Below are 27031 nucleotides of genomic sequence, written 5' to 3' on the forward strand. Positions count from 1 at the left end.
ATTTTATATAATTTTCAAATAATTGTTAGAGTTCAAATAGCTTAGTTTTGACTTAACTACTCATAAAATTCACAATGTTCTAATTTTGGAGTACTTTCATTTTGTTGTTGGTACTTGGAAAATGTATGAACATTTTGACTGCTGTAGTTCTCTTATTTGAGAATGATTGAAAGTTCTGGAATTTCGCCTTTAGGGTATTGATTGTGGAACATTTTGGCATTGAACTTATCACGTGGTCTGAAAAAAAGAGGCACAACATCTCGGTGGCCAATCACCTTTTTCGGGAAGCTTCCCATGAGATATCACGATTGTTCTGTCGCTTTTGTAGTCTTGTCCTCACCAATACCTTCCAATTCCGGTCACAAATAGTCATCAATCATAGTTCGGTAGCGCGTTTTCCTTCACCGTGACACTTGCAAAACTTTTATATTCGAATAAGTAAATAGGGTAAATTCCAACCATCTGTCCAAAAAGTCCATTAAAAAGGGTCACGTTGGAGATAAATTAAATTTTTAACAATAATTCAGAGATTTTCAATGCTTTAATGCCAAAATTCTCCTATTTGCAAAGCCTCTGAGGTGACAGCTTTAAAAAACATAGCTTTTGAGCTCCTAGACAAAACATATGATCAATGTCCTAGCTACGATATTAAAATATTCCTGGGCGATTTTAATGCCAAGCTAGGAAGGGAAGACATCTTTGGTGGAATTATCGGGAAGAACAGCCTGCACGACAACACTTCCGACAACGGATTCAGGCTCATAGATTTTGATGGTAGACAGTACGCGTTTTCCACATCTCAACAGCCACAAAGGACTTCTCCAGATCAATAAACCGTCAACCAGATTGACCATATTGCGATCGACGCCAGACACGCTTCCAGGAGCTAACATAGACTCGGACCACTACCTCGTTGTAGCCAAGGTAGCACTTCGGATTTCCAGACCCAATGCAAAACAGGGAAGTGCTGGGAGAAGATACAACGTCGAAAGGCTACAATCGCACGACCGAGGAACAAGTAACCTCTCTCGAAGTTCTCTGCCGCCAACACAATGTATCGAAAACCAGTGGCAACATTGCCAAGATGCAATCAGAGAAGCCGCCTCTGATGTACTGGGTTTCAAATAGCCACCAACAAGGAACCCCTGGTTTGACGAGGAATGTCGGCAGCAAAAGCAGCCAAACAACAGGCACGCAAAGCAACTTTGCATAAAAGGACGAGAGCTGCTCGTTAGCTCTATGAGCAGAAGAGGCGAGAGACACGCCGACTTCTCAGAAGGAAAAAGAGAGGGCATGAGAAGCGTGCGGTCGAAGATGTTGAGAGGTTTAAAAGCAGGAATGAAGTTCGAAAGTTTTATGAACAGGTGAAACAAAATCCACAGGTGCATACGTAAACCTAGAACCGAAGGCTGCAAAGATGAAAGTGGAAACATCAAAGTGGAACCGCAGTAAATGCTGAGAATATGGTAGGACCACTTCTGCAGACTGTATATCGGCGACGACGAACTGAATTCCGCTGTCAGGCAGGATGATCCATTCAACATAGACGACAAAAGCCAACAATCCCGTTGAAGCAATCATTTTATTAAAGAAAACTTTTGTTGAGCGTTTTGCCTCACTTTGGTCGTGGGCATGTAGCTTTGCCTCCAGGATCATGCATCATGTGATTATGTGAAGTCGCTCCCGGCTTCAGACCAGGAAAGTGCACTATCGACCAAATATTCACAAAACAGCAGATCTTGGAACAAAGCCAAGAGCTTCAAATCGATACCCACCATCTCCTTACCGATTTTAAGGCCGCGATTGACAGCATTCATAGGGAAGAGCTCTACAAAGCAATGTCTAGTTTTCGCATCCCTGTCAAACTTATTCGTTTGTCCAGAATGCCGATGGAGAATGCACGTTGTCCTATCAAGGTCGGAAACGAAATCACCGATGCATTTGATGTCAAAAAAAGTTTTAGACAAGGCGATGCACTGTCATGCAACTTCTTCAATATCGTTCTGGAAAGTGTGCAAAACTCAACCGTCAAAAATAGAGACACAATCTTCCAAAGGTCCATTAAATAACTCGGATACGCTGATGATATTGACATAATTGAAAGATCAAAGCGTGATATCAGTTGAGCTTTTTAGGTATTGCGAAGGAAGCGAAGAAGATGGGTTTAGTGGTCAATGAGGGCAAGACCAAGTATATGCTGTCATCAAAAAAGGACATTGAACAACGACGTCTTGGACAAAACGTCACCATGGACAGCTATAACTTTGAGGTAGTTGAGGACTTTGGCTACCTATGCACCGCTATTACCGCAGACAACGACACTAGCGCTGAAATCAAACGAAGAATAACTCTTGCAAATGGCAATTGAGAAGTAAAGTTCTCTCTGGAGCCTCTTAAATGACCATCTATAAGACACTCATCATCCCGGTTCTTTTTTATAGCGCTGAGGCCTGGACCCTGTCAAAAAAAGGTGAGATCGTCTTAGAATTCTTCGAGAGAAAAATTCTTCGGGTGATTTTTGGTCCCGTTTGCATAGATGTAGAATGGAATGGTACAGCGACACTGACCTAGTTAACAGAATTAAAGTCCAACGGCTTAGATGGCTAGGTCATGTAGGGCGAATGGACATCAACATCAGCTCAAAAGGTCTTCGAATCCAATCCGGAGGGACAGCGCAGTAGAGGAAGACCGCGACTCAGGTGGGGCACCCAGGTGGGAGAGGACCTCTACCAACTTGGCGTGGCAAAACTGAAGACAGCTAGCTAGGGAGTGAGCTTGTTGGATACGCATGTTGGTTCAGGCCTAGGGCCGCCCTGAACTGTAATGTCACCTTAAGTAAGTAAGTTAGTATGTGAAGTCGCTTGTCTAGTGAGACGATTGACGCCTTGGAAGAAAAAATTCAGTTCGATGTTTCTGACAACCGGCTGAAATTACTGTAAGAACTTTTTAGACACAGAACTTTTTAGTCAAGAGTTAGAAGTTTACAAAAACGATCGTCATGTTGGTAATGCAAAGGATTTAGGTGGAGGTTTATTCATAGCGGTAAAAAATACATATTTCGCTTCTTCTGAATCTTTTCCATTTGAATTACAATTGAACTGGTATGTGTAACGATAATGATAAGGACTAAGACTTTTTTCATTTTAAACGTTTACGTTCCTCCAAAAATGTTGGAGTCTGTTTATAACGACTGTCCTTGGCATTAGACTATTTTATAAATTTGTCCAGCTCTGACACCAATATTTGACTTTTAGGTGGTTTTAATTTACCACACATTGACTGGATTCCATCCGAAGACGCATCCTGCCTTGAAGCCTCTCCTTCTTCTTCACAAATGGAACTATCTCTTCTTGATAAAGACCTTCTTACTGACTTACAGCAAACAAGCTCTCTCGAGTTAGTCTTTTCTTCTAGTAATCTTGTTCTTGAATCTAGATCAGGAATTATTAATATTGACAAATATCACCTCCCCATATACATTTTTTGTTGACTTAAGTAGCCACCTTTAATCATAGTAATTCTTTTGATTGCTTATATAATTTTGATTTCAGAAGAGCCAATTTCTAGCAGTTGTCTGAAGATTTAACCATTTCTGGAATTGCTGATACACTAGAATTTTCTAACATTGGCGAAGCAGTTTCAACTTTTTATATGATCCTTGATTATTGTTTGGAAGAAAATGTACCCATTAAGAAATCAAGAAATACAAACTTTAGCCATCCTTGGTACACGAAAGAATTGCGTTTACTGCGTAACAAATGAAATAAGGCATGAAAAACGTATCTGTCTCCAATCAACTTCTCTTTTTATGTTAAACTCTTTAACCAATTTAAGTCTCTTTCTAATTTCTTATATGCTTCTTATGTTTCTGCTTCTTATGTTAGTTAAGCTCTTTGAAAGAGAATCCTTAACAATTTTGGAACTTTGTAAACTCAAAGAAAAAATCAGATAGCTTTCCACTTAACTTTACTTACAAGAACCTTTCGTTAGATAAAACTGTTGATATCTGTAACGCTTTCAAAACAAATTTCCGGGAGTCTTTTCTTAATAGCCCTGAAAAAAGTCAGAAATTCAAACATTGTTGGGACTTTATTCGGATGTTTTGACTTGTAATGAACGTGAATTGGTGTCGCTTCAAATTTGCCAATTTTGCTTATTTACATACCCATTCATCTAAAAATGGACCTCATCGAAAAACATGATTTTTCGACCAAAATTGGAATCAAATTCCAATCGCTCCAAAATCCAATTAGAAAACACACAACGGTGTTTATGGTCGTGTTGTTTCAGGACCTGAACTCTTGGGTTAGTTGGATTTTAGCCTCCCATACTTCAAGTTGTATCTGTGCTATGACGGTTAGTACAATGGACTGTCATGCAAAAGGTCTTGGGTTCAATCCCTGCCTATGCCATCTAAAGTTAGCCTCTTGCGAGGAATTTACAAAACCTCCGAATATAATTCTTGTCATGAAAAGTGCTTTCTCAAATTAGGCGTTCGAATTCGGCTTAAAACTGTACGTCCCCTCCATCCCTGATAACAGTACTCGATCACAGGAATGGTTAAGTAAGTCAACAGGCGCTAGTTCTCAACGGACTGTTGCGCCAAGTCTTCCACAGCGACAACCTCGAGCTTCGCACCTGGCCAAACTTCGCCTAACCGGCTGACAGCAAGCTTGTAAAGGTCACAAGATCTCTGGTCGCCACAAACCATGAGTTTGACATGGCCTTTATGCCAACCCCCATCGCTTATGGAAGGAAGTGGTCCTGGAAGCTCTCTCAAAAGTCTCAAAAAGCCACCCGAGAGTTTAACCTTGACCAACTGCCAACGATCAGCCGATATTGTGCCATCATCATCGCTCCTGTCAATGACCGCAACCACGACTTTGCCCTTCGCGACATCACTGAAACTGGATTGTTTCCTGATGGGATTGAAGGGGGTGCTGGTGTTATGCACCCGAGGCCGTTTTGGTGTCGGTGCGGCCCCCTCAAGAGATCTTTCTCTTTTGGACGTAGAGTCCTTATTGGATCTTGTCGTAGCAATTATGCTTTTGGCCCATTCGACGCTAGCGGTTTGCTGCGGTGTCTTTTCAGCCCCCGATGATGCACCAGAGGCCTTCAAGATTTTCGCCGCTTGCCGCCTTTGTCTATAAAGACCTTTAGAGAGTTTTCCATTTCTGGAAGTATTCTCAGTAGTAGTGGTAGGGCCATTTTTCACAACCCTGCCACTACTGAAATTAGTTATCGCTACTTTTCTATTCTCGTTACTACCAGCAGCAGAGGAGGGTCCATGGTTAGCCACTACTCCCTTCTCTGTGTTGGCCGCAAGAGATACGACAGCAGGCTTTGACACCAAGCTGCCACCCGGTCCTGAAGAGATACCGGTCTCACTTATGTTTGTATTTTTGTTTTTGTTTCTAGGGTCTTAGATTAGGAATTATTTTAAGGTGCAAGCTATAATTGGATTTGTGTCATTTCCATCTCTTTTTTACCTTATGCTCGATTAATATAAATGCTAAATCGAGCAAGAAAGTACACCAAGCAAGAAGCGGCAAGAACCACCTCAAACGATGATTTAAAACCGAGCTACCACTAGCCTGCCGTTGCCACTTCTGTATACTCAAGTTAAAGTGTGGATCGTATGTGGAACGCAAATTGAGTTTGACACTTCATGACAATCACTTTGTTTTCTTAAATGTATCTTATTGTGGCAATGAAAAAGCTATGTTTATTACTTTAAGATAACCTTAATCTATATTTCTAACTTTTTGTTTACAATTCCCAACGAATTTAGGTTAGTATATTTTTTTAAAATCACATTTTATCATTTATTCTTTCATTCGTTGGTTGTTACTCGCTCTCATAGTCTCATGTGAATGGTCCTTTATAGCTGCTATCTTTTATTATTACTTTCAATAATTTGAACCACCTTGACGTTGACGTATCAAGTTAAGATCATGGGAAATTTCTAATTTGTTTTGTTGTTTTCGTTTTATTTAACTCAATTTCGTGATTAAAATGTTTAAACAAACACCAAGTTAAAAAAAAGCACCCAAAAATGACAACAAAGCTCTTTTTTTAATAAAAACTGAATGTGTTCGAAAATATGTTATCAAGTCGTTTCTAAACAGCCTACCAATCAAGTTCGAGATGAAGCTGTTTCTGTTTATAGCTGCTTTGGTTGTCATTTTGAGCTTAGCAAAATGCCGTCGTTTCTCGCTTAAGGGAAGAATTGTTGGCGGAGTTCCTGTGAGTATCAACGAATTTCCCCACCAAGTCTCGTTGCGTGCGAATGGCAAGCATTTATGTGGTGCTACAATCATATCTAATAATACTATTCTCACTGCCGCACATTGTACAATACGCTTTGAAGCCCAAAATCTGACAATCACTCACGGATCAACGCGCGCCAATAACGGAACTATACATCAAGTTAAAGAAATTATCCTAACTAACCCCCCTTACAATAAGACTACACTGGAGAATGACATTTCCATTCTTAAGATTACTCCACCGATAATATTTTCGAACAAAAGTCAAGCCATCAAATTGTCAACAGACACCGGACATCTAGTGGAAGGTTCTGAAGTTGTGATCAGTGGATGGGGTAAACAAAATGAAACCGAACCGACAAATCTTGATTTTGGAGCCAGATCACTTAAAGCTGTGACTCTTAAAATTTCCAACTTCGATAAGTGCAAGGAGATTTACAGCACAGAATTTGACGTCAATATTGACGGAAGAATGATTTGCGCAGCTGCTAGGGGCAGAGATAGTTGCAAAGGTGACTCCGGGGGACCATTGATTGATAAGAAGACTCGACAGCTAGTTGCAATTCTTTCATTTGGTAATGGTTGCGCTAGAGAAAATTATCCAGGGGTTTATACACGTGTCTTAAATCATCTTGATTTTATAAAAAGCAATATGTAAACTAAAATTCAAAGTGTTTTTTTTTTTTGGTTTGAAGTGATGGCTAAATGGCTAAAATTACAATTCTAGTCAGTAAGTCCGTATTGAAACCGTAATTATGGAACTCCATTTTCTGGTATATTCAAAGAATTAAGAACCGAAATTCAAAATATCGAACCGTCATTGTGACTGAAGTTTTTCATCGTCAACCTAGATGTCATGTCGAAAAAGAATGCAAAGTTTCTTTCCATTTTCTTCAAAGTAATTTGGCTTGTTACTGCCAAAACTAGGTTCAATGACATAAGACATTTTGTATGGTTTAGTTAGTAAAATTGATTTTAAGATCGATGACATAAACCAAACTCATCAACACAACAAATTATCTAAAATTTATCAAACATTCTTTAAGTGACATATTTTGTAGCTTCTTCTGAGGTCAAAGTCATTAAAACCTATAGATAAGTTCATTATGGATGTAGAAATAAAGGTTTTAATTAGAATCTATCTTATCTAATCAAAATGTAAGTATCTACTGTAATTACTGATAAGCTAATTGTTGTATTTTAATAATGAAGAAGAACTGAACATGAACTGAAAACATCATCCGAATTATCACTCGTTATCAGTTTCAAAATTTTTTCAAATTTAACTCTTTAAAATAAACATTGATGACATTGCATCGAAATATAAATTCATTGGTTACGGGAGGAGTGGTTTTTAAGTAGCTTTATATTTATGTTTGAAATATAAATTACGGTCGGTATACTTTAAAACTTAAAGATTATTTATGCAAATGTTGGCCAAATAGTCCATCCGCTAAGTCTAATTTGGAAAACTTTGGGCCATTATCTAGGGAAACAAATTATTTAATGTTGACTTTCAGTGGCGTCAATAGTAGCGTGCTTGCAACTTTAGGCATGAGTCTTAATATAACACCACAAAGAATAGTCTAAATAGTCTTTTTGTGCAATAATAAGTTTTCTGTTTTGGCGCGGTAGCGCTAACCATTCAAAATATTTCACATCTTTGAATAAATACGATCCAATGATTCCACCAACCACACCGCAGTCCACACCACACAGTGCGAATTGTAAACAAAAAGGTAGAATTATAGCTAAAGTTAATTTTAAGGCAATAAAATTAGCTTGTTCATTGCTAAAAAGAAGAGAAAATAAATAAAACAAAATGATTGTCACGAAATGTCAAACTTAATTCACGTTCCACATACGATCCACACTTCAACGAATAAAATGTTCACCAGCGTTTTAAAATACAAATTTCATTCTAGTCTTTGTTGTTCATCTGAAATGACGAAAGTCTAATGAAAGAATATTCAAACGTGAACGGAATCTTCAAGTGCGAATATTGCTCAATTGTTGGTAATGGCGCCGAATCAATAATAGTAACTGAGGGTCCTCATTAACACTTGCCGAACCGACACAGCTGCAATATTTTCTTCATCTCCCATTCTTAATTGTTTTCCATTTGGCACGGGTAGATTTTGATGCCCATTGGTTGCCATTTTGTTTTGGTGACATGTGTCAAATCTTTTGTTTATTATTCAGTTGTTTATGCCAAATAATCATGGCAAGTTACACTATTAAACAGCTCGTTCAAATGATAAAACTTCATTATCGAAATGAGTATTCGTTAACGGAAATGTTAAGCTCATTACGCCTACTTTACGGTAGACGTGGAGGCCCTTCATAGTCTACGTTTAGTATCAACATTTGAGACGACCGGTTCAGTAAACAATCAGCCAACATCCGTTTGTTCAAGAAACACAAGATCGGTCGAGAACATTTCCGCTGCCCGTAGCAGAACTCTAGGCAGTCTATTCCTTACCGCACACAAGAATTCGGTCCTTTGCAGACTTCAACTTGAACTTTTCGTCAGAACTTAGGCCCTCAGACTTACAACATCTAACTGACAAAGGAGCTCAAAGTTCACGACGCCGTTTTCCTTGTGACTAAGCTTCGAATCCTTTGGAAAGGGCCCCAATTTTGGCCGAAAAATGGTCTTTAGTGACGAGGCGCACTACTACGTACCACACAGCAAAGGCCATGATTGACGTTTTGCATAAACCGTTTAAGGGTAAGGTTATCACGCGTACAAATTTGCGCACTATTTTTTGTAGATTTTATTTTTTATGAAAAAAAAACGGACTGTTGGATTTTTATATAAAAATTACCGAATATCGAAAACAATATTTTCTGTGAAATAAAATAAGTTTGTAGCCAATATTTTTAATTTTTGAAAAGCTATTTGAGTCGAAAGTAAATTTTTACCAAGTTTTAGTATAGTTCTTTTTAAGAGTTTTATTTTTTGTAAAATAACTATCATTTCGATTTTTTTCAAAATTTTATCAAATGTTGAAAACAATATTTCTTATAAGATAAAATTAGTTTGAAGCCTAAATTTCAACTTTTTGAAAAGATATTTGAATCAATATTCAATTTTTACCAACTTTGAATAGTGTTTTTTTTAGATTTTTATTTTTTTTAAAAACAACTGTCAATTTGATTCTTCTCAAAATTTAATCAGATGTTAGAAACATTATTCTTCGTTGTACAAAATTATTTTGGAGATGACATCATATTTAAGTCGTAAAATTTTGATGGTGACAAATTTTTATTTTAGTTTTTTTCAATGGATTTTTTTTTTTTCAAAAAATATACTGCTTTGATATCACGTTACAATATAGTATATAAAATTTAATTCAAGTCTCTAGCACTTTTGGTTCGTAAGATATTTAGGGTTAACCAATATTTTTTTCAAACTTTTTCTTGAGAGCCCTTTCTGCATCTTTCTGCCTTATTATCTGTTTAACAAAATTTATTTTAAATCGATATCTCTTCTGGTTCTTAAGCTATGGACGACGAAAAAACGTAGCGAACGTACGTATGAAAAAGTGTTGAGACTTCTCAAAAAGTACTTTAAAAGATTGATTGAAAACTGAACAAAATAGATTTCTGGAAATCGAGTCAGAGCTCCAAACCCACCAGCTGTCAAAAGGCTTCGTTTTTTCGCAATCTAATAAAGCTGCATAGTTTTTAACTAAAAATAACAACATCTTCAATTCACGCGTTTATATAAGGTTTGAAAACATCTTGAAGTTCTTTTCAATTTCACTATAAATCGACATCATTTTATTGCCAACTGAACAATTCTTTTGCATTGAAATGTCAAAAATGCTCTTCTCAAATGTCAAGTACTGCTTTGTTGTTTTATTCGAAAACATTGATGTCAATATTTTGACAGTTTAAAAGATGAATTCTTCGAGATGTCTTGAAGTCAAAGGAATATAATTTTTATTATGATTAAATGAAATCCAAATATTTTTTTCTTTTATTTATATACAGATCAAATTTAGTCAAAAGTTATTGTTTAACATTTTTCTGCGGTTTACGATGTGACGACTATCAAAAGTTCTTTTCATTGTTGATTTATAATCCCGATCTCTTCCAGGATACCATAAAACACCAGCTGAGTAGCTTCAATACCAAAAGCTACCGTACCGACGACCGACGACTACCTAACTTTTTGTCGTGAAACCGGAAGTTAAGTGCCGCTCAAATGGGTGAATAAATTGCTTGCTCCCAAAAAAATAAACCCACACTTCCAACACATTGTTAAAAACCATCAACTCCATATCTTGGATCCTTCTTTTGCTTATTTCTCTTTTGCTGGTTGCTGTTTTTCAGTTGCTTTTGATATCCTTGATTTGATGGTGTGTTGCAACAATCCGAATCCACTATAAGGCTTTAAAAAGTTATATAGTTGAATATATTGGTCTTAGATCGTAGTTGGTTGGTGTTGCACAATAAAATTTCAAGCAATAAACGTGTCAATCACTCAGCCAATTGCCGCAATAATTTTTGTGCCAAAGGAAATTGCACATTCGCAAGCAGCACAAGCAAACACCATCAACCATCACCAACGAGCTCGCCATCACCATATCGTCTCAAAGTCAAAAACATACTTCGAGCTGCTTTTATGTTGTATGTTGAGATCCAAGAAGTGAGGAGGGGAGAGAGGAGGGTGTGGTATTCAACCTCAATCCTCATCGCCATGCATCGTCCTTACGACAACAACTCCGAACAACTTAATTTGCATATCGATGTGAGTTATAGAGTACGAGCTGATGTGCAGTACATGGGTTCTCCTTCTCCTTGTTTAACACGTCGGGAAGAGTTTCTGGAGGAGTGCAACTATATGGCTTCGGTTTTGGCTTGGCTTGGCTTGGCCACTTATGCCACATTACTTTGTATGTTACCATCAACGTTATACTATATGGTAAAGGAGAATCACCTAATAAAGTTTTCTAATATCTGAGAGCATGTCAATCAAGTTAATTCCACACGAAACAATCATTTCCTGTTCTCGGTGAAGTTGGTGCTCTAGGAGGACTAGGGACGTGACGACTCCGAGAAGGAGCAGGAGCAGGTTTGATGGTTACATAGTGAAATGAGGAACAATGGTGAAAGTGTAGAATGCAGATTCACAAAAAGATATCCTCTTGGATAATGGTTGTTGGGTGGACTAAAGCTTGGGTAACCACCATTACCATCATCGCCACCAAGAATCCGTTTTTGGATTAACATTCACTACCAACACCAACCAAGTCCACTGACGCTGGAGCTCGCTGACGAGTGCATTCGCATTTGTAAGCAGAAAAATAAAAGAGGAAGGAAAAAACTGTTGTACCAGCACAAGTCGAGTATTCGCACAGACAGAGCGCGAGGAGCCTCAGTGTTGCTCCTTTGAAAACTTCTCATAGCCGTGGTACGGGAAAAAGGCTTAAATTCAGGCTCAAAAGGTTTCACAGCTGAGGCGTTTTCACTTTGTGGAACATAACAGCAATGGCGATGGTGATGATGATGGTGATGGCGGCAGCAAAAGAGATCGCGTGTGTGAAATGTATGCCATGACTTGGTATCATAATAAAGTCCTCGTCATGAATATGAAATGCAATTTCCTGACGGTGTGGTGTAGTATGGTGTGGTATGGTGCTGTGTGGTGAAGTATAGAGCGGCATGTTGGAGTCATGGTGGAAAGTACAGAGGAGAAAGACGAATGTATGTCAGAATAACACCCGAATGTGTTGACACATGAAGTGGTGTGTCGGACGATTAGTCCTTTGTGAGTTTATACTGAACACGAGGAGGTGGTCTAAATCAAGGAGATGTAGGAAAAATAAGTTAAGAGTGAGAGAGAAAAAGAGATGGGGTTGGAGATGATTATGACGTTGATGACAGGATAATCTTGGACTGGTTGTTATTTCATTTAAATTTGGCGTTGTGTTGTTTTTTTGTATGTGTCAGCAGCTGCAGGTGATGGCGGATGGCAGAAGATTTGGCAAGGCGGATTTGGCGCTGGTGTTTTTGGCGGATTTGGAAAATGCGTTAGAAAAAGATTATAAATTCCCACGCAGGTGGGAGAAGACCTCAACCAACTTGGCGTGCGATACTGGAGACAGCTAGCTAGGGACCGAGCTGGCTAGAGATGCCTGTTGGTTGAGGCCCAGGTCCGCCCCGGACTGTAGCGCCACCTTAAGTAAGTAAGTAAGTCGAGATTATATAAGCCGAATGTGTTCTTAACATTAACAAACTCTTTTGCCAAATTTTTAAAACTAGGTAATATTCTGTAAATTCGGAATGGTGAATTTAAAATTCTCCTTCCGAAAGGATTGTTTTGAATTAACTTATATGCCCTAAGAGACTGCTAAACTTGAGATACCAAGATCTTTAGGCAGGTACGTTACCATTCTATCATATGAACGTTACTCTTGTTCATGGACTTAAGGTACAAAATTTTAACTCTTAAAGTATTCAGCATAATGGAGTAGCTGTCAAAATTATATGTACAAAAATAAATTTATAAAATTATTTATATTGAAGACCTCGGGGCAGCAGGACCATAGATGTCGTATTTAATTTTTTTTTAAGTAACAAATATTAATAATTTATGAAAACATTAACATCGAAAAAAAATATGATGTAATGTTATGTTATTTATTTACAAAAAATAAAAGAAACAAAAAATTAAATTATATTAAAGGTAAAAAATCTTTAAATTTGTTGTGTAGGGTTGTTATTGATTTTATGCTTATGCTCGATCGTTTGTGAAGAAATGGCTACTTGTAAACAAAGTTTTTCCAATCCTGATCCAAAATAGTGAAATAAACGGTGATTTTTTAAGAGCTTGAGAACTTTTTAAAAAAAAAAACGCATACAATTTTCAAAATCTCATCGATTCTTTTTTTGAAACGTTAGATTGGTCCATGACATTTACTTTTTGAAGATAATTTCATTTAAATGTTGACTGCGGCTGCGTCTTAGGTGGTCCATTCGGAAAGTCCAATTTTGGGTAACTTTTTCGAGCATTTCGGCCGGAATAGCCCCAATTTCTTCGGAAATGTTGTCTTCTAAAGCTGGAATAGTTGCTGGCTTATTTGTGTAGACTTTAGACTTGACGTAGCCCCACAAAAAATAGTCTAAAGGCGTCAAATCACATGATTTTGGTGGCCAACTTACTGGTCCATTCCTTGAGATGAATTGTTCTCCGAAGTTTTCACCGTAACGTTGCGTCCAACAGCATCTTTGAAAAAATACGGTCCAATGATTCCACCAGCGTACAAACCACACCAAACAGTGCATTTTTCGGGATGCATGGGCAGTTCTTGAACGGCTTCTGGTTGCTCTTCACTCCAAATGCGGCAATTTTGCTTATTTACGTAGCCATTCAAAAAGAAATGAGCCTCATCGCTGAACAAAATTTGTCGATAAAAAAGCGGATTTTCTGCCAACTTTTCTAGGGCCCATTCACTGAAAATTCGACGTTGTGGCAGATCGTTCGGCTTCAGTTCTTGCACGAGCTGTATTTTATACGGTTTTACACCAAGATCTTTGCGTAAAATCTTCCATGTGGTCGAATAACAACGACGGCGACGAATCGACATTTCACGGTCTTCAGCAACACTCTCAGAAACAGGCGCAATATTCTCTTCTGTACGTACTGTACGCATTCGTGTGGTTGGTTTAATGTCCAATAAAGTAAACTGAGTGCGAAACTTGGTCACAATCGCATTAATTGTTTGCTCACTTGGTCGATTATGTAGACCATAAATCGGACGTAAAGCGCGAAACACATTTCGAACCGAACACTGATTTTGGTAATAAAATTCAATGATTTGCAAGCGTTGCTCGTTAGTAAGTCTATTCATGATGAAATGTCAAAGCATACTGAGCATCTTTCTCTTTGAAACCATGTCTGAAATCCCGCGTGATCTGTCAAATACTAATGCATGAAAATCCTAACCCTTTACATTCTTCTCTGGTTAGGTTTTTGTTGTATAGAGTTCTGAGGTGTGTTGAATGGTGTTTTCAAAGAAGGTTCTCCTCTTTTAGCCAAGAGCTTTTGAGTTCTTCTTGCTCATTAGCCATGAACATTTTAGGGATAAGCTGAGATATAAGTGGCAGTTCTTTTAAATACGGATGGTTGGTGGCTTCTTTTGCTGCTGTATCTGCTATACTCTGTCCAACACAAATTGTCAGTACAGGTCTTATGGGAGAGCTTTTTTCTTGCAAATGATGCCAGTTAGTGGTTTTATTCCCTTTTTACCCACTGAAAAAGAAAATTCAACCACTGGCTTACACATAAATTGTTGTTTGTAATTACGCTTCGACGAGCGTACATTCTACGACCTTTACCACGCGTAGCCAAAGCCAAACTGATAATGGCTGAAACACATACACGCTTCAGCTTCAGCTTCGTCTGCGTTACGTTAGGCCTGCTTCAAGGTTGCTTTGAATGACATTTCTATTATTTCATCCCTCCAAAGAGCAAATATTTTGTTTGTTGCCATTTTTTTACAGCTGATGAGCTGTCAGACAAAGCAAATGAGCTGAACTCGCAAACGTCAGGCGAAGCCGAAGCTGAAGCGTGTTTGTGTTTCAGCCATAATGTGTTCACTAACAACCCTCTTCGTATGTATTGAAAATAAGCAGATCGTTATAAGAGTTACCATTTCCACGTTAATGCAAATCGTGGCGGATTTTTCTTTGGATTTTGTTTTGGAGCTTTCAGAATGTTTGCTTTTTTAAAAGCTTTTGAGAACAAATATGGGAATGGTGTTGTCGCTTGCTGTTTTTCAGTAACTGAATTTTATTTATTATTTTTCGTTCCAGGAGATGTCAACTTTTTCAAATATTTGCATAAAAACAAAACATTTTTATATAAAAAAAAGTATGTGGTTTAATTGCGAAACCACTAACAAGCAAATTATAGATGGTGAAAAATAGTAGTTTTGTTCAAAATTGATTAGCATTAAGTAGCAGCAGTTATTCTTCGTCAGAATAAGGCATTATGCATTATTTCTTTATATTGAAGTTAAGTTTTAAGTTACTTATATTTATAAAAATAATTATTTCGTTCAACATACGTTTTTTTTACTCAAAACCTCGAACAAAAAAAACTTAAATTTCCGAGTATTTTCATTATTTTTTCATAATTGAATTTATGTTACTCTTTGTTTTCACAAAGGGGTTTTTGAATTCGGGATTATGAACATAATTTTGAAATTTTCTTAAACGGAATTTATTTTTAACTTTCAATTTAAAATCAAAAGTTGGTAGCCCTATTAATATTTATCAGAGCTTTTTCGAAATTGATAATGGGCACTACGGAAACCCTGCAATATTTGCTCTCTCTAACAGCTTAACGAGATTTCACTTCAGTCAGGGCAGGGTGAGAGGTAAACGTCCTATCTTCTTTGTACTGACAATTTTTGTTGGACAGAGTATAGCTCATTTCCTCTTATATCAGCGTGGCTAAGCTAGGGTTATGTTGGTTTTGTCATAGAGGATGCTTCGGATGTAATTAAGAGTGGAACAGTTATTAGTTGCATTTTTGATTCCGGAAAGGATACTTAAGCTGTCAGTGAGCATCAATGTCCTTTCTGCCCAGGATTTCGCCACGGTCAGTGCTTTCATTATTGCTGTTAGTTCTGCTAGATAGCTGCCAGGCGCGTCTGGAAGGTGACCTTGAAAAGTGATGATTTCTTCGTGGTTTGCTTTAAGCTCGATGACTGGGTAGGACAAAATTCTCACTGGTTTGATGTTTTCGATCAGTTCACGGTGAAACAAAAGAAAGTGTTCATTTGGAGTGTTTTCTTTCTTGTGACTAGAGAGGCTGGTGTCGATTGGCAGTAAGTGTCTTTTCCTTGGAGGGGGGACGAATAGTTTAGCTTCAACGATGTTTCTAAAGGCATACTTCCATGAGCCGAAACAAGGCTTAATATTTTGTTAAGGGAAGATGTTGAATTCTTCCTGTTTTGTTTTGGACTGTGTTGAACTTCTTTTCAAGCAGAGTAAAGGGGGTGATTTATGTCTGTAAGTGCTTTACTTATTAAATTTGTATTGTTGCTCTTTTTTGTCCCAGCCTATTAATTGTTTTATAGCCAGCTTCTTTTCTGAGAGCTTCAATTGGAGTTGTTTTAAGTGCTCCTGTAGCAGTTCGTTAACCCTCATTTATGGTTATATCGATGCTTTCCAGGTTCTTTTTAGTTGTATATATAAAAAGAGTGAGTCCATTTTGGAGCGTTCCTTTAACTAAGGTTTTCGTTATTATTAGGGCCGTTTCTAGATGTGGACCTTTCCGGCGGGAACATATCATTCTCAGTGCATTGTTTCGATTCTTAAGTTGGTTGATGGTGTTTTTTATATTGGAGATCCCATTTCAGATTACTATTGAAAGTAACACCAAGAACACTGAGTTATTTTTTTAGGTTGACTGTGGAGCTACGAATCGTAAGAGGAGTAATTGAACATTTTTTTTTTTCGACAAAGGTGAAGCGCTTCTGTTTTCCTAGGTGGAACTTTCGCACCGGTTTCATGTGTCCACGCATAGATTATGGAATCCGCAGATTTCAAAATTTCGTTTACATTTGATGGATCAACAGAAGCTACCATGAAGATATTATCTACATATAGCTCGACAAAATCTAGACCGTATTTTGGTAGTGTAAGCTCTCTAATGAGTGCATCAATATAAGCATTATAACGATACACAGACAAGGGAGATCCTTGTTGAGTTCCGTTTTCCAGTTTTAGCTTTTTTGAAGTAAAGCCATTGACATCAACACAGAAAGTTCTTCCGGATAAAAAGGATACTATAACCTTTAACATTTGCTTAGGGACTCCCCATTTGTGTAATTGTTCGATGATAGGAAATGTGGTGACAAGATTAAAAGCTTTTTCGAGGTCAGATGACATGACTACGCTGTGCTTACATGATGAGAGGTTATCTGATAGTTTATGTTCGATTAGGTGGATTAACGATTGAACTCCTCGGTCTAAAAGCATGGTGTTCATTACTTACAGTTTCTTCCATAAGCCAGCCTATTCTACAAACTTTTTTGGGAAAACAGGGAGAAGAGATATCGGTCGATACCCTTCTATGTGGAGATATTTATGGGAACTCTTGGAAATCGGCTTGATTATAGTTTTCTTCCAATCGTGAAGAAAGATACCAGTCCGAACAATGTTGCTATATAACTCGCAGATTCGGTTTTTGAGATTATCGGCAGCTGATTTAACCATATTATATGTGATTTTTTCATCTCCAGGGGAAGTTCCTTTAAGCGTTCGTAATGTTGTGTCAAACTCTATTCTGGAAATATCATCTTCCAGGTGTGTATAGAAGTTTTCTTGAGGAGGGAGGTCATTTAAGTTAAATGTCAGTTTCTTCCTAACAACGTGCGTTGTCCAGAAAAGTTGTATTTTCACTATAACTTGCCCATGTTTTTAAGAACGTGTTGGCTATTTTCTCTGGATCGTTTTCTAATGAGGCAACAAAAAAATATATGGAACGTTTTGAACTGAATTGGATGATGGCAAAGATTTCATTCTATTCCATAGAGTTTTTGAGTCTAAATCCGGATCCATGGTGTTTACGAAGTTTTCCCACGATAATCTTTTTGCTTTAATAGATTCACATTTAACTTATGAACAAGCCTTCCTATATGCTATACAGTTAACGGATGTGGGGTATCTACGCGCTATTTTCCAGGCTACATTTTTTGTTTTGACTAAAGTCTGAATATTTGAATTAAACCATACCGGATTTTTTCTAGGAGTGACTTGTTTTTGTCTAGTTGTTGGCATTGATTTAGTAGCTGCACTTTTTAAGATTGTTTTGTTTTTGGCTGTTTCTCGGTTTGTGTTGTTGGATGTAGGATTGTAGGGTTAGTTGCGCATAGAGAATGAGTTGATGGGACAAAAAAGTTCCAGTTAGCCTGACTTTCTTTGAATCTTACAGATCATTTATTCAAAAGTTTTTTTTTCTGTGTCAGATAGCGATGACAGTTGTGTTTCTTGTGTAGGAGTATTGTGTTTTTAATTTTCGGATTGTGTAGAAATAGGAGTGATGAGAGACTTTTCAACTGAGCTCAGCTCTTCCATAAGAGAGTGATGCTGCAGATTTGAGGATTGAGTTGTGGGTTCATTGTTGATTTCGGTTTCGATGAGAGAGAGCTTAGATTGTGTTAGAGTTTGGAAATGATTAAAATCGAGTGTGGTTTCGATTGTAGCTGGTGGTGATGTTATTGAGGTAGGAGCGAGATTTGTAGATTGGAAAATGTTTGAGAGAATTTTCTCATTTCATTTATCGTTAATCAATAGCGGAATCCATTTAACGTAACAGTTTCGCCAGTCCAAAACAGCACCAACCAATCACACGTTTTGGAAGAAGAGGCTCTCCTTAAATCATTCTTGCAATGTCCGAGTCCCAAATGCAGTAGCTCCGCTTTTAAAGTTAGCCTCTGAGCTGTGAGGTAAAAATGGTAATGATCACTGAGGATGATGTTTTCGAAGAATGACCGGATCATTTTGATGGATTTTAAGGATTTAATCAGCGAAGGCCCGACGTAGCTGTTGATTGACCGTCTTAAGTTCTTTCGATTTTTAAAACATTACAACATCAGTCTTTATGCAAGATACTGAAGGAAAAAGTAATTATAGGGACAAACCTAGTTCTAGGACCACTGCGGTAATAAAGCCGCACAGGGCTTCAAATCTATGTATCACAAACTTATCCCGACCTCTGACATTTATACACACTAGTTTCTCTATTGCCGATGAAGAAGGTTGCTTCATGGAAAAATGATAACCACCAAACTTTCACCTGGTATCGTCCTCTTCTTAATATTGATGTAGTGTTTGTGTTTGTTGCTCAAATGTCAAAAGATGACAGCTTTAAAAGTGACAACTACCCAAATGGTGAACTATCCAAAAACGAACCTTCTCATTTAAACCCTTTTGAAAAGATGTTGCTTATCTTGAAACGGATGCTACGTATATGTTTTATAAAACTTTAAACTGACAGCTGTCAAAATAGTCATTGGCTTTGGTCGTTTGGTTTCAGCTCTTAGTTCAATTTGATGTTATATGAGTGCAGGTCCAAATCACGACGCAAAATTCAGCATGTTGTGGTTGTGGCGAAAGGCCAAGTTCCAATGAGTGACATGAAATTGACTGCAGCGGAATATAGGATCCTGCTACACACTTTCACGGGGATTTTTTCGGCAAATTTTGCGTATTAGTAATGCACGTTCAATAGTTGAATGGAAAAACATAAAAAGGGAACAACGAGCGCATCGTTTTTATAAGAGATCACCTGTCTTATCATTTGGAAATGTTGCTAGACGTTGTAACTTACCATGGTGATCTGTCATTAGAGATTGATTAAAAGAAGACATTTTGACAGAAAATAAAAAAACAACATGGCTGCACGAACTGTCAATATCCGCACTTCCCTATTGGAAAAACCTTGGCATGCATAATGTCAAATTCAAATGAGACCTTCCTCAAATCCTTTAGACACTCGTTTGTACCGATTCTTGTTTTTTTCACTTATACCTCATCAAATGAAAGTATTGTGAATGTGATTTACATTCATTTGAAAAGTTCTTTATTTGTATTGTTCCAGCTAAAACAACTTTTTTAAAGTTAGTTTTTGTTTTCTTTTTGTTGGATTGGTTTTGTATTCATTCTTTTGCTTTTTGGATAAATATACGTTGACGTAAATAAAAATATGTGTACAGTACATACAACGTAGCAAAAAACAACGAGAATACTTAAAATGCTGCATGAATACAAAGTACAAATTCAACATATTTCGTTTTCATTACTCTTGATTTCACACACGAACACCTACCTATTCCTTCCTTCCTTCTTTCCGCCCTTCCAATGCAAATAAAAAGTCCTTATCTGTGATTTGGTTTCAAATATCGAAGGTCACATTCGTACAACTGTTTATACATTTGTGCAAAATAAAAACTAAGTAAAAAAGTTGATATTTCGAGGGAAAAAATATATGGTAGGTCGTCAGTCCTTGCCAAAGATATAGGATATACGTACAAACCCATACACAATTGAAGCAAAATCCATCCTTCTTCTCGAGGAAATGTATATCACACAACACAACTCATTGCGAGATATAAATCCTTGTCGCAGAGATTACACCAATGGAATATTATACACACATCATCCGGACCAAAACTCCATACTCGCTTATACTCTCCACACGGTCTCCACAATGAAACTTCATATTCATTCCGTGGTGTCGTTCGTTGTTCGTTGTTCGTCCTTGTACTGTTCTCGTTTTTGACTATATGTATCCTTGCAATAGGGGGTAAACCAAACACCCTACCCTACCGCCAAAAAAAAAAGTCAAACAAAAAAGGATTCTCTCATCCTCATCAGAAAGTAAAAAACCCAAAGGGCACGATGCGAAATGCTTGGCCATTGTATCCTTAATATATCTATCCTTTTGCCATATTAGAATGATTGCGTAAACAAAAAATATTTCATTTTTATTATCCATTTCGCTGACACAAAGTACGTGCGACTGGATATGGATATGGATATTGCGGTGGTTGCTGAAGCTCAAGCTCGATGCTCTTGCTCGCTCAACTCAAAAGATGAAGAAGAAGAATTTCATTCCGCCAAAAATCCCAAAAAAGGATACGCTACCGCACTAAGATACGAAACCAAAACGAACGTTGGAGGAGGTGGAAGGATGAGATATGCCGACAAAGAGAAAGTGGCTCTGCCATCACAAATGAACCCAGAGATTCAAGGCAACCGAAAAATTCGATTCATGAATTGACCCAGTTCTTGTTCTTGTTTTTGGTTTTCATTTTTCTTCTTTCCTTTTTTTTAACTAAAAGCTCACTATATCTGTGCTGAAAGTGGGGTTAAGAACCACATAAATTATGATATCCTTTGCGAAGAGAAGGATAAATCGCTGAACATTGCGAATGTATTAACATAAAAAGAAGCACACACGCAGCAACCAATCATATATGTACACAAATACAGAGTTTATTTTTGGTGTTGGACTCTGCAACGAGCAGAGGATGAGCTTGATACTGCTGCTGATGCTGTGCTGCTGAATAATCTGCGATGGAAAATAGACAACGACAATGGAGAATGGAATTTTGAAATCATTCAAAAGTGGATTGTTGCAGTTTTTCTACAATATAAGGAATTGTTTTTTCATATACCTACATTCCTTCGTAGATGCTAAAGGTCCTTTTCGTCTCTCATCTCCCTAGAAAAATGAATGTATTTTAAGTGCCCATTCAGTTTTGCAAGGAGTTTCAGAAGGATACTGATATTGGAGGAACAAACTAGGGTAATGGAGAAAGAAAAGGAAAAGGTACGAATTTCCTGATGATGATGCTTGCTCTCAATATTTCTGCAACTAATTTTTACTTAAGATACCACATAACTAGGAACATATATCCTCACATACTTAGGTTGAGACTTGATATTTGAAAATAAATTTGGTAACATGACAGTACGTAGAGATCAGGATATCAGGGTTAGGGTCTTAAGGCTTTCAATCTATATAAAACTGTCAACCATTCCTATGTGTGTCGCGTTGTTACTATTTTGTAACTAAGCCTGCAGAAATGGATGAAATGTTTAATTTGTTGTATCGGGTGTTTTTTTTAAGAGGCACAGAGCTTTGGTTTGGGTTATAAAGGTGTTTTCCTAAACATTTCGAGGAATTGAAAAATCATCCAAAGTAATTCTCGTCATGAAAAAGAGCTTTCTCCAAGTTATTTCACCATTTGAAGAAGCAGAAGAAGATGTTCATAGGGAGGCAGATCATAAGGACCATCCCAAGGAAGACCCTTAAGGGCAAAGCGAATGAAATTATGTTGAATTTATTCAATACGTTTTCTATGAATTTCCTAATAGGGAGCCCATACCTACGAAACATATTCAACATGAGTACGAACATGACATTTTACTAAGAAAGAGTAACATAGGGATCATTGAACTCCTTTGCCCAGCGTTTTATAAAACCAAGCATAGAACTTGCCCTATTAACAATAAAATTAAAGTGATGTGTAAACTCTAAGTTGGAACAGAAATGTACACCTAAATCTTTAAATGTGGAGACACGACAGAGTTTTTGCTGTGATATACAGTAGTCAAATACGTTACTGATTAGTTTTTTAGTGAAAGTTATCGTCTGGTATTTTAAAGGGTTGAGTAAAAGACTATTTTTCCCACACTAAAATGTGAAACTATCAATGTTGACTTGTAAAAGAATACGATCATGGGTGGACTTTATTATTTTGAAAATCTTCATATCGTCAGCAAAAATGAGAAGTTCACTTGAGCGTAGACATGACGATAGACAAGATGAACAGAAAAGGGCCAAGATGTCTTCCCTGGGGAACACCAGATTGAGCAACAAAAGGTTCAGAATGACAATTTCTAAACTTTACCTCGTAGGATCTGTTTTCAAGGTATGACTTAATCCAAGCTAAGAAAAAAGTTGGAAAACCAAGAGCCTTAAGTTTAAATAAAATAATTCCGTGGCTAAGTTGGTCAAAAGCTTTAGAAAAGTCAGTGTATACACAGTCAACTTCGTACCCTTGTTCTAAAGCGTTTGAACATAATATGTTTGAGAATGTAAGGAGATTAGTAACGGTTGATCTTTTTTTTCACAAAACCATGTTGAAATTCGCAAATGATATTTTTACTTAAATATGCTACGCTTTCACAAAAAACTTGTTCAAATACTTTAGGAATGCAAGAAAGCTTTGCAATGGGCCCGTAGTTGCTTCTATACGACTTGTTACTTACTTACTTACTTAAGGTGGCGCTACAGTCCGGGGCGGACCTGGGCCTCAACCAACAAGCGTCTCCAGCCAGCTCGGTCCCTAGCTAGCTGTCTCCAGTTTCGCACGCCAAGTTGGTTGAGGTCCTCTCCCACCTGCGTGCGCCACCTGAGTCGCGGTCTTCCTCTACTGCGCCGTCCCTCGGGATTGGATTCGAAGACCTTCCGGGCTGGAGCGTTGATGTCCATCCGCTCTACATGACCTAGCCATCTAAGCCGTTGGACCTTAATTCTGCTAACTAGGTCAGTGTCGCTGTACAGCCCGTACAGTTCGTCGTTATATCTTCTCCTCCATTCTCCATCTATGCGTACGGGACCAAAAATCTCCCGAAGAATTTTTCTCTCGAAGCATCCTAAGACGCTCTCATCTTTCTTTGACAGGGTCCAGGCTTCAGCGCCATAAATTAGAACTGGGATGATGAGTGTCTTATAGATGGTGATTTTACATGCTCAAGAGAGGACTTTACTTCTCAATTGCCTTCTAAGTCCAAAGAAGCAGCGATTTTAAAGAGTTATTCTTCGTTTGATTAATAGCGGTGCCTAGGTAGACAAAGTCCTTAACTACCTCAAAGTTATAGTTTTGTCCAAGACGTCGTCGTTCAATGTCCTTTTTTGATGACAGCATATACTTGGTCTTGCCCTCATTGACCACTAAACCCATCTTCTTAACTTCCGTCGCAATGCTCAAAAACGCTCCACTGATATCACGCTTTGATCTTCCAATTATGTCAATATCATCTGCGTATCCGAGTAATTGGATGGATCTTTGGGAGATTGTGCCTCTAGTGTTAACGGTTGAGTTTTGCACAATTTTTTCCAGAACGATGTTGAAGAAGTCGCATGACAGTGCATCGCCTTGTTTAAAACCTTTTGTGACATCAAATGCATCGGTAAGATCTTTTCCGACCTTGATAGAGCAGCGTGCATTATCCATCGTCATTCTGCACAAACGGATAAGTTTGACAGGGATGCCAAAACTAGACATTGCTCGGTAGAGCTCTTCCCTATAGATGCTATCATACGCGGCTATAAAATCGATAAAGAGATGGTGGGTATCGATTTGAAGCTCCTGGGTTTTTTCCAAGATCTGCCGTAGTGTGAATATTTGGTCGATAGTGGACTTTCCTGGTCTGAAGCCACACTGATAAGGACCAATCAGGTTGTTGACGAATGGCTTCAGACGTTCACATAATACGGCAGAGAGGATCTTATACGCAATGTTAAGGAGACTGATGCCTCTGTAGTTGGCGCAGTTTAGAAGGTCTCCTTTCTTATGTATCGGGCACACTATGCTGAGATTCCACTCATCGGGCATGCTTTCTTCCGACCAAATTTTGCAGATGAGTTGGTGCATGCTCCCTACCAAGTCATCGCCCGCTGCTTTGAATAGTTCGGCGGTGATGCCGTCAGCTCCAGCAGCTTTGTTTGACTTAAGTTTAGATATAGCTATCTTCACTTCGTCAAGGTCGGGTAGGCGGAATTGTTGATCTGCGTCGCCGAGGTTGAGTGGTTCTATCTCTCTTACAGCGGAATTCGGTTCGTCATCGCCGTTATATAATTGGGAGAAGTGATCTTTCCATATTCTCAGCATCGACTGCGGTTCTACTACAAAGCTCCCCTGATCGTCTTTACAGGCTTCGGTTCGTGGCTGGTACCCTTGGGAGGTTTTTTTTACCTTTTGGTAAAATTTAGGAACCTCATTCCTGTTGTGACATCCCTCTATCTCCTCGATCGCGCGCTTCTCATGCTCTCAATGTTGGCCTCTCGGAATGTTCGGATATCCTGGATACTGGAGAAGTGTCGTGCGTCGATCGCAATGTGGTCAATCTGGTTGACGGTTGATTGATCAGGAGATTTCCATGTCCCCTTGTGGATATTGAGATGCGTGAACTGCGTACTAGCTACCAGAACGTTTCGCCCCGCAGTGAAATCGACCAGCCTGAATCCGTTGTCAGAGGTGGTGTCGTGCAGGCTGTATCTCCCGATTTCCCGATTATGCCACCAAAGATGTTTTCTCTTCCTAGCTTGGCATCAAAATCTCCTAAGACAATTTTAATGTCATAGCCAGGGCACTGCTCATATGTCTTGTCCAAGAGCTCGAAGAATATGTCTTTGGTGTCTTCATCTTTCTCCTCTGTTAGGGCATGCGCGCATATTATTCTTATGTTGGCGAATGTAGCCTTGATGCGGATTGTCGTGATGCACTCGCATCACTGTTGAAACTCAAGACTTTTTGCCAGAGCCTAGTTCCAACAACAAATCCACACCCAAATAGACGCTGTCTTTGTTCTCGGTAGCAGTCGCCGTAGTAGATATCGCAGTCTTTTAGTTTGCGTTTGCCCGGTCCATCCCATCGCACTTCTTGGATGGCGGTAATATCTGCCTTGCAGCAGTTTAGGGCTTCCGCTAGTTGTTTGGCTGCATGTGGCCTGTTAGGGGACCTAACATTCCACGTGCATATCCGAAGTTCGTTGTCCTTATTTCGCTTGTTTGGGTTGTCAAAAGTGAATCCGTCCGTATCCGAAGCTTGTTGGGGCTTCGCAACTGCCCCCAACAACTTTCTACTAGGTACAGTTGAGGTACTAGGCACAACATGTTCACCGCGGAGAGGTGAGAGTAGGAGTTGATAGACAGAGGTGGGTTTTGAGAAAAACCTGTGGACGCTTGTGTCCTCTTGAATGCACATGTCTACCATTTGAACATCATATACGACTTGTTACCTTTCTTAAAATTGGTGTTAGAAATGACTTCTTCCACGTACTGGGAAATTTGCCTGTTTTTAGAGAAAGTTTGAATAAAAACGTAAGAGGTTCAACTAAAGCATTACTACACTTTTTTAGTACTATCGGGGGAATACCATCAGGACTGGCTAAGCAGTCATCATTCAACGCAGATAAAAGATCAAGAACCGTAGTCTGTAGTAGCTCTTCAAAATCTTTAGAAAGAAGACATTTTAAAAGCAAGTTGAGATACAGAGAGCTTATTGCAATCGTGACAGTACCTGTTAGCAAATTTCGAATTGGCTATTTTTTCGAATACGTTGGTTTTACGAACGGATGAAAAATAATTCGCAATTAATCTAACATAATGCTCTTTATAAAATCAAAATAACTTGAAACAAGCGTGAAAACCCCTGGATAATTATTACTTGGGCTACCATAGCTAAATGAAAGAACACCAACTAGCTGTCCGGTCTTCGCATCAATTAATGGTCCACCTTCATCACCGATGCACCTATCGCTGTCTATTGTTCTGTAACTTCTCCTATTGGCCGCTAAAAAAAACGCTGATTTATTTGAAATTTCTTTGGAAATTGTTCTTGTGTGTTCTTATCCTCTAAGTAAAAAGATGTCGATTATATCGATTTGAGGTTGCATTTAGATTGATGTTAGATGTCAACAAATAAATTGCTTCTCCCAATTACGAAAATAAATAAGAAACTTCAAAAATAATTAACTAAGTCACAAAATGAAATCATAACAATTCCCTTTTTCCCATTAAATTTGAACATTTATTCAATATTCATGCATATACATTTATACAAACTTCAATATATTGGGCTAACCCTTCTAAATTGCCAAGACTTAACTTCCTCTATATATATTTGTAGTATACAAAGCTTATACCCTCATTATACTAATAAATCCTCCCATTTAAATTCCAAACACGTTTCAGTTCACACAGTTCATATATTCGTATAACTCTCCTCCTGCCCCTCCCACCCTCACTTTCACCCAGCCCAATCACTCATTTCTTATAAGCCTCTTATACACCATCAAAACCACCCACCCTTTCACCATCATTTAATGTCCCACGTTGGGCGCCATTCTACCTACATACATATACCTTCGTCAGTTTTGTTATTCGTTCGACAAGGCAGAGAGCTTTGCTTACCGCAACATCCAACAACTTAGTCCGCAACAAT

The 27031-nt window shown here is 38.2% G+C and overlaps 1 protein-coding gene across 1 annotated transcript; it reads left to right on the top strand.

The window, feature by feature from the left end:
* Nucleotides 1-5876: 5876 nt before the first annotated feature.
* Nucleotides 5877-21075, top strand: LOC129950696 (ovochymase-1-like). Its single transcript, XM_056062618.1, has 3 exons — nucleotides 5877-6923; nucleotides 10743-11202; nucleotides 20806-21075. The coding sequence occupies exons 1-3, from the start codon at nucleotides 6148-6150 to the stop codon at nucleotides 21073-21075; spliced, it is 1506 nt and encodes a 501-aa protein (XP_055918593.1). The 5' UTR covers nucleotides 5877-6147.
* Nucleotides 21076-27031: the final 5956 nt, after the last annotated feature.

This window comes from Eupeodes corollae, chromosome 3 (assembly GCF_945859685.1).
Source record: "Eupeodes corollae chromosome 3, idEupCoro1.1, whole genome shotgun sequence".
Lineage (NCBI taxonomy): Eukaryota > Metazoa > Arthropoda > Insecta > Diptera > Syrphidae > Eupeodes > Eupeodes corollae.